General features: G+C 57.3%; 1 protein-coding gene across 1 annotated transcript; it reads right to left on the reverse strand.

Annotated features, from left to right (window-relative positions):
* Positions 1-1,683: 1,683 nt before the first annotated feature.
* Positions 1,684-5,286, reverse strand: LOC138716788 (acrosin-like). The gene is made up of 5 exons (XM_069849966.1): positions 5,216-5,286; positions 3,410-3,601; positions 2,894-3,159; positions 2,425-2,570; positions 1,684-2,037 (listed from the first exon to the last, which is right to left on the reverse strand). The coding sequence occupies exons 1-5, from the start codon at positions 5,284-5,286 to the stop codon at positions 1,684-1,686; spliced, it is 1,029 nt and encodes a 342-aa protein (XP_069706067.1).
* Between the last annotated feature and the right edge of the window lie 2,743 nt (positions 5,287-8,029).

The following is an 8,029-nucleotide window of genomic DNA, read 5'->3' on the forward strand; positions in this document are numbered from 1 at the left end:
AGGCCAAAGGGCGGGTCCTGCCCTTGGGACACAACAACCCTGGGCAGCTCCAGCCTAGGAGAAGGCTGGCTGGAAAGTGCCTGGAGGAGAAAGACCTGGGGGGGTTGGTTGAACAGGAGGCAGCAGGGGCCCAGGGGGCCAAGAAGGCCAAGGGCATCTTGGCTTGGAGCAGAGCCGGCGTGGCCAGCAGGGCAAGGGAGGTTCTTGTCCCTCTGGCCTCAGCCCTGGGGAGACCGCTCCTCGAATCCTGGGGTCAGTGCTGGGCCCCTCCCCACCAGAAGGATGTTGAGGCTCTGGAGCGAGTGCAGAGAAGAGCAACGGAGCTGGGGAAGGGGCTGGAGAAGAAGCCTGAGGGCCCTGGGGGTGTTGAGCCTGGAGAAGAGGAGGCTGAGGGGAGACCTCATTGCTCTCTACAAGAGGGTGCTGGACAACGTCAAAGCTCATACAAGGTGTGGGAGCTTCCTGCTGCCATCCTGGCTTGGGTGGAGAGACACAAGGACACAGCTGATTGTGCAGCCACGTCCCCAGGAGGAGAGGGCAGGCTCTGTCTGGAAGCAGCTGAGATGCTCTCAGGGCCCCAGAGGTGTCACAAGGCTTCACCAGCACCAGAACTGGACCCCAGACCAACAGGAATTAGAGCTGCTTTGGTTTTGGAGAGTGAACCTGAAGGTGATTCCCAGATCTGCTTAGAGCAGCCAAGCTCTGTGGAGAAGACAAGCCGTCTCCTGCAGATCCTCCTCTATTCCAGCACCAGATCTGGTCGGATGGATTGCTGTATTTCCCTGTGCAAGGACAGTCAGAAGGGTCCTGCAGCCACAGAAGAACCAAGCTGTGATTTTCGTCAGGGTACAACAGCAGAAGTTTATTCCTACTCCATGAAGAAGAGCCCTGCGAAGGGCTGGAGGTATGGGAGGAGTAGAGGGATGGAGGGATGGAAACTGTTGCTACAGGGCAGTTTTTCTACCTTTCAGTTACGCGTGTTCTTCCCCAAACTGTGTCAGATAAGCAGGATATTGTAAATAACCATAGCACTTGTCAGATCTGGAAGCTCAAGCCTGCACACCTCTTAACAAATAATTCACTCCTTCACTCATTAAACTGGAATCCTGTAAATCGCAGAGTCATGGAATGGTTTGGGTTGGAGGGGACCTCAAAGCCCAGCCAGTTCCAACCCTCCTGCCGTGGGCAGGGACACCTCCCACTGAGTCAGAGTGCTCAAAGCTCCATCCAACCTGGCCTTCATTGGGGTCATTGAGGTCCCTTCCAACCCAAACCATCCTGTGATTCTCTGAAGACCTCCAGCCCCTGGAACCACCATTCCCTTCTTCTCTCCCTCTTGTCCAACCAGGCACGGGGTCACCCTTTGGAGTGAGTCTTCCCCTTCGTGCCCTTCTCACCTTGTGCAGCGACCACGATGGAGACCTTGCCTCGCCCAGGAGACAGAATGAGGCTGAAGCAGAGTTTGCTGTGAAAACTATTTATTCCTACCCAGAGAACAGACTAGAAACAACATCCTAACAAAACACAACCAGTCATCGTAGGCTTGGATGGGGAGCTTGAGGTGGGAGGGTAGGACCAAGCAGGTCTGGGACCTCAAGGCTGCCTGTGGAGCAGCAGCCAGCGGCCCAGCACAACGTGGTGGTGGCATCATTCAGCCTGCCCTGCGTCCTCTTCCCCCTGTTCTCAGGTCCTTCCACCGGTCAGGACCTGCAGGAGCTCCTTCACCTTAGTGAATAAGTCCACCAGCTTGTTGATTGGAATCGGGCAGGCGCTGAAAGCGCTCGGCTCCGTCGCTGGGGTTATCTCCACAGGGTTTGTTGTGGTCGGAAAGTGGCTCCAAGTGCGTTCCGATGCAGGTGCCACTGGAGCCGAGTAGCGCGTCATCACCCCCAGGATCCAGTCACGGAAATGCTGCGTGGCGGTGTAGACCCCGGGACGATGGGCTCGGGCACAGCCTGTCCCAAAGCTGGTCACCCCCACCAGCCAGAAGTGGTCAGTAGAGGGATCTTGGCAGACCAGAGGACCCCCGCTGTCCCCCTGCGGAGAAGAAAAGAGGATTCAGAGGGTGCTGGGGGCTCCGTAAGCCCCAGGGATCTGCTCCTGCTCTCTGCCAGCAGTTGCCAGAGCTGTGTTCCCTGCCCAGAAAGGTTCTCCTAGAGTGCTGGAGCCAACGGAACGTGGTTGGGGAGGTGTTTGTGGGACTCTCAGGCAGGTTCTCTCCTGGCTGTGGGGCAGAGGGATGTTCCAGGGTTGGTCCCTGCATGCTGAGAACATGGGATGAGCTTTTTTTGCAGAGTCACCGTGCTGTGGGACAACTGGACGCTGAGCATGGAGCAGCAGCTGGAGATGAGGAGGAGACCCCCGGAGCGATGGGGACCCCGTGGTGGGAGGGGGACTTGCTAGGGACTGGGATCACCCTCCTACCTGGCAGGTGTCGATGCCGCCCTGCGCGTAGCCCGCACACAGGTTGTGGGGGTGGACGGCGCCCCTGTACCACCCGCTGCTGTTACAGACTTGGGTGTCGATGAGGTGGACGCGGGCCTCCTGCAGCACCGGCAGTGCTCCAGAAGCTGTGGGGACAAGACAGGAATGAATCCCCAGCAGATGCCACCAGTTCTCCTCCTCTCTTCCCCAGGGCTTGGCTTTGCATCGGCAGCGGCATCGCTGTGGTGTTCCCCTTCCACCCTGCTCTGGTTGGCACCTCATTCCCACCTCCCCGGACGCAGATCATAGAATCACCAGGTTGGAAAAGACCCATCGGATCATCGAGTCCAACCATTCCCATCAATCACTAACCCATGTCCCTCAGCACCTCGTCCACCCGTCCCTTAAACTCCTCCAGGGGAGGGAACTCCACCACCTCCCAGGATACAAATACGTCATGGGAACTCACATCTGGCCGTGGTGACCCCCCAGCCGCTGACGTAGCAGCTCCTCAGCTGCCAGAGCTGCAGGGAGAAGTCGGGGACGCAGGCGAGCTGCACGTAGAGGCCGCAGTGGAAGGGCTCGTAGAGCTCCATCAGGGCGATGTCGTTCCTCTGAGTGATGTTGTAATAGTCTTCGTGGATGATGATCCGCCTGACATAGCGCACTTGTTCCTCGGGACCCGGGCGAGTCAACGAGGTGGTTCCGGCCACCACGCGCCACGCTGGGACGTGCCTGGAAGGTGGATGGAGAGAGAAGTGAGAGGGAGAGGAGCCACGCGCTGCAGCTTCCCTGCCTCCTGCTTCCCAAGTGGGAGAGGAGAGCATCTAGGGAGGGTGCGACTGCCCCAACGCGCCCGAAGGAGAAGAATCATGGAGATGGAGGCATCGGGAATGCAGTGACACAAGCCCAGCCTTTTTCTGGATGCAGAAAAAGGGCGTCTGCCAGGGTTTGAGGGATCTCCCTGTCCCCTGCTCCTCCTTACTGGGTATTGACGAAGCAGTGGGCGGCTGTCAGCACCCACTGGGGGTGGATGATGGTCCCTCCGCACACGGGGGCCAAGTGCGTCTTGAACACCTGCTGGACGCTCACAATCCATGGCCAGGAACCCAGCTGTGCATTTTTGCCTCCAACCACTCGCCCGGTGCCGTAAGCCAAGGGACGGAGTCCACAGGTCCTGTGGAAACCAGAAACTCGTTACTGTCCTGCTTGAGACTTGGAGCTGAAGGGCAGGCACCTTCCCTCCCCATCCGGCATCGCTGTGTGGAGCACGGAGCCAAGGAACCCTGTGGGGCACCCAGGTGTCCACCTCTGTCTCTGCTTTAGCTCTTAGGGAGCCCTTAGCAGCCTGGGAAATGGAGAAGAATAGCAGGAACCACATGGGGTTGGAGAAAGAACCACATGGGAATGGAGAAGGAACGATATGGGACTGGAGAAGGAACCACATGGAGCTGGAGAAGGAACCATATGGGATTGGAGAAGGAACTACATGGAGTTGGAGAAAGAACAAGATGGAGCTGGAGAGGGAACCACATGGAGGTGGAGAAGGAACAACATGGGGTTGGAGAAGGAACCACATGGGGTTGGTGAAGCTGTTGGGAAGCGAGCATCCTCCAGTGAAGTCCAGCAGTGTTGCCCAAGCTCCCTCCCAGCCTGTTCCACTCACTCGCAGGTGTCCCAGGAGCCCTGTGCTGGCCAGAACAAGGCCAGGAAGATGAGGACTAAGAGAACCTTCATGGTTCTAGCGACACGAGGGAGATGAAGATCTGAGAGCTGGTGTCCAGCAGAGCACCAGCCTACACACTGCCCGTAGCGCCCACGCTGCCCGCAGAGCCCGTGGCCCCAAGCTGATGTCACAGAGTGGCTGCTTCTGGGGGCTGGGTCCGGGGAACTCGGGACTAGGGGGGGACATGGGGTGTTCCAAGTGGGAGGGGAGGCAGGAGGTGGGGTTGGACACCCCAAAATCCCCTACAAAACACTCTGCTGGGGTGGTGTGTGTGGTTCCGAGCTCTGCCTGCCCAGAGCCAGCAGGGAAACCCCAAGGGTGGCAGCACAGGCTCTCTGGGAAGGGCACAGAATCGTTGAGGTTGGGAAAGAACTCGAAGATCATCCAGTTCAACCATCCACACAACACCAGCTCTGCCTACTAAGCCACGTCCCTATGTGTCACCCCAACACGTTTTCCTAACACCTCCAGGGATGGAGACTCCACCGCACCCTCTGCCAGGGCTTCATCGCTCTTTCAGTAAAGAATTTTTTCCTAGTATCCATCTAAGGCTCCTCTGGCACAACCTGAGTCCCTTCCCTCTTGTTCTGTTGCTTGTCCCTGGGGAGAACACAACAACTCGCCTCAGCACAACCTCCTTTCTGGGAGCTGCAGAGAGCGATGAGGTCTCCTCTTAAGCCTCCTCTTCTCCAGACTAAACAGCCCCAGGTCCCTCAGCCGCTCCCAGAACCCCTGTTCTCCAGCCCCTTCCCCAGCTCCGTTCCCTTCTCTGGACAAACTCCAGCCCCTCAAGGTCTTTCTTAGAGCGAGGAGCCCAAACCTGAACCCAGGATTTGAGGTGCAGCCTCCCCAGCGCTGAGCCAAGAGGACAATCCCTTCCCTGCTCCCCCTGGCCACACCACGGCTGGTCCAAGCCAGGAGGCTATTGGCCTTTTTGGCCACCTGGGCCCCTGCTGGTTCCTGTTCTGCTGCTGCTGACCAGCACCCCAGGTCCTTTTCCTCCGCTTTTCCCCACGCCCGGAGCGTTCCCTGGGGTTGTTGTGCCCAACACCCTGTGCCACTCACTCGCAGGTCTCCCACGATGCCTGCGCCGGCTGGCACAGGGCCAGCAGGAGGAAGGCGAGGAGCATCTTCATGGTGCCAGTGACACGAGGGAGATGAAGATCCGAGAGCTGGTGTCCAGCAGAGCACCAGTCGACACGCTGCCCGTAGCGCCCACGCCGCCCGCAGAGCCCGTGGCCCCAAGCTGATGTCACAGAGCGGCTGCTTCTGAGGGCTGGGTCTGGGGAACTCGGGGCTGGGGGGGGACATGGGGTGTTCCAAGTGGGAGGGGAGGCAGGAGGTGGGGTTGGACACCCCAAAATCCCCTACAAAATGCTCTGAGGGGTGGTGTGTGTGAGCAGCCTGGGATCAGGCACCAGCAGCTGGCTCTGAGCTCTCCTGCTGCATCCAAAGAGCGTGGCCAGCAGGGAGGGAGGGGATTCTGCCCCTCTATTTCTCTCTGGTGAGGCCTCAGCTGCAGGGTTGGGTCCACTTCTGGAATCCTGACCAGAAGAAGCAGATGGAGCTATTGGAACGAGTCCAGAGGAGGCTCCAAGGATGATGCGAGGGCTGGAGAACCTCTTGTACGACGACAGGCTGAGAGAGTTGGGCTTGTTCAGCCTGGAGAAGAGAAGGCTCCAAGGAGACCTTAGAGAGACCTTCCAGTACCTGCAGGGGCTCCAAGAAAGCTGGGGAGGGACTGTTCACAAAGGCTTTTGTGGATAGGACGAGGGGCAGTGGGGATAAACTGGAGAGGGGCAGAGTTAGACTGGACAGGAGGAGGAATTTCTTCATGATGAGGGTGGGGAGGCCCTGGAACAGGTTTCCCAGGGAAGGTGTCGCTGCCCCATCCCTGGAGGTCTTCAAGGCCAGGTTGGATGGGGCTCTGAGCCCCAGATCCAGTGGCAGGTGTTCCTGCCCATTTCAGGAAGTTGGAACAGCATGATCTTTAAGGTCTCTTCCAACCCAAACTATTCTGTAGGGAATGGCTGGGTTTGCAGTCCACCACGCAACAGCCTCAGCAGGGGCCGTGCTGGATAGGGGATCCCGGAATGGTGCAGGCTGGGAAAGCCTTTCAGTTCATACCATGGAATCACAGAATGGTTTGGGATGAAGGGACCTTAAAGATCATCCAGTTCCAACCCCTCTGCCATGGGCAGGGACTCCTCCCACTGGATCAGGCTGCTCTGTTGCTCAAAGCTGGATCTGGTTGCTCAAACAGCCTTGAGGGGGGAAATTGCAAACTCTAAACTAGATAAAAAGAGACCTTTGAAGGTTACAAAATGCATCGGAGAGTGCTTCTATCCAACAGTGACTGGGAGGTTGCTCTAAGGTCTCCCCGGAGCCTTCTCTTCTCCAGGCTGAACCACCCCAACTCTCTCAGCCTGTCCTCATACGGGAGGTTCTCCAGCCCTCGCATCATCCTTGGAGCCTCCTCTGGGCCCATTCCAACAGCTCCATCTCCTTCTCCTGCTGAGGATTCCAGCCCTGGCCCCAACCCTCCAGCTGAGGTCTCCCAGAGAAGAGCAGAGGGGACAATCCCCTCCCTCCCTGCTGGCCACGTTCTCTGGATGCAGCCCAGGAGGATTCTGGGCTGTGAGCGCACATTGTGGCTCCTGTGGAGCTTCTCGTCCCCCATCACCCCAAGTCCTTCTCCTCACGGCTACTCCCAATCTCCTCATTCCCCAGTCTGGATTGAAAATGCAGATTGCCCCGTGTTGGAACATTTTACACAGAACAAGGCCTGGATGCTGTGACATTGTTTAATACTGAACAACTCTAACAAGGCCTTGAAACAGAGAGCCGAAAGATAAACAGGGGCCAGCTGGGAGGAATGTAGTGGCTACTTCTGTGGGAACCAGCACCGGCTGAAAGAAAAACAATTGAAGAGAACTGTCAACGTATTTAAGTTCAGTATAACTTGGTTTCTTAGCATGTGCAGTAGTTTAGCCAATAATAGATTAGTAACAGCCTTATGGACAGCTACCTTTAACCAATAATACACTGTAGATACCCTGGTGGGCACCCAGTTGCGTAACCGAAAAGGGTTTATAAAGAAACAGCTAAGCTCAATAAAGTGAACACTCGCTGATCACATTGATCTCTGCGTTTTGGTTCCATGCTCCTGTCAACGAGTGGCGCCCGAACAGGGACCCTCAGATTGCTTGCCGAAGTTGCTCTGAACGACTGAAGACACGGTAGAGGGTGGAAGGACCGGCCGAAAACTTTCCGGCACTGACCCGGTGCTGAAGATTTTTCCGGCACTGCTGAAGATTTTCCGGCACTGCTGATGATTTTCCGGCATTGCTGATGGCTTTCCGGCATTTCTGAAGATTGGAGTAAGACGCGCGTCCAAATAAAGAAGACTCCGGAGTCAAAGATCCGCTACAGGCAAGTAGCGGCGGTCGCGGGAGGAATGGGTTCCACTCTTTTTAAAGATAATGAAGAGGCAGTGGTGAAAATCCTCCAACCTATCCTCTCCAAGAGGGTCCGATAGACACCGACAAGGAGCCCGATCCCCCCCCTCACTGTCCCTCAGACCAACGGGCTCAAGCCAGGGGGGAGGCACAGTAGCAGGGAGAAGTTGAAAGATTGCAAGCTTTGATCTGTGTGCGGCACGGCAGTCAGCGCTGGGAACTAATTAGTGATGAAGCGATAAAGGAGATTCCAAAAACTGTAAAAAGAGAACCAAGCCGCCCGGGCAAGGGCCGCTCCCCCACCCCCCCCACCCCTCCAGCTCCCGCAGAGCGGGCCTCTGCCCTGGGCTGAGGGGGGAGCCGCTCACCACCACTGCCGCCGCGAAACCCAGACAGTTTCAGCGTTACAGAAGGGCCTGTT

Source organism: Phaenicophaeus curvirostris, chromosome 1, assembly GCF_032191515.1.
Source record: "Phaenicophaeus curvirostris isolate KB17595 chromosome 1, BPBGC_Pcur_1.0, whole genome shotgun sequence".
Classification (NCBI taxonomy): Eukaryota; Metazoa; Chordata; class Aves; order Cuculiformes; family Cuculidae; genus Phaenicophaeus; species Phaenicophaeus curvirostris.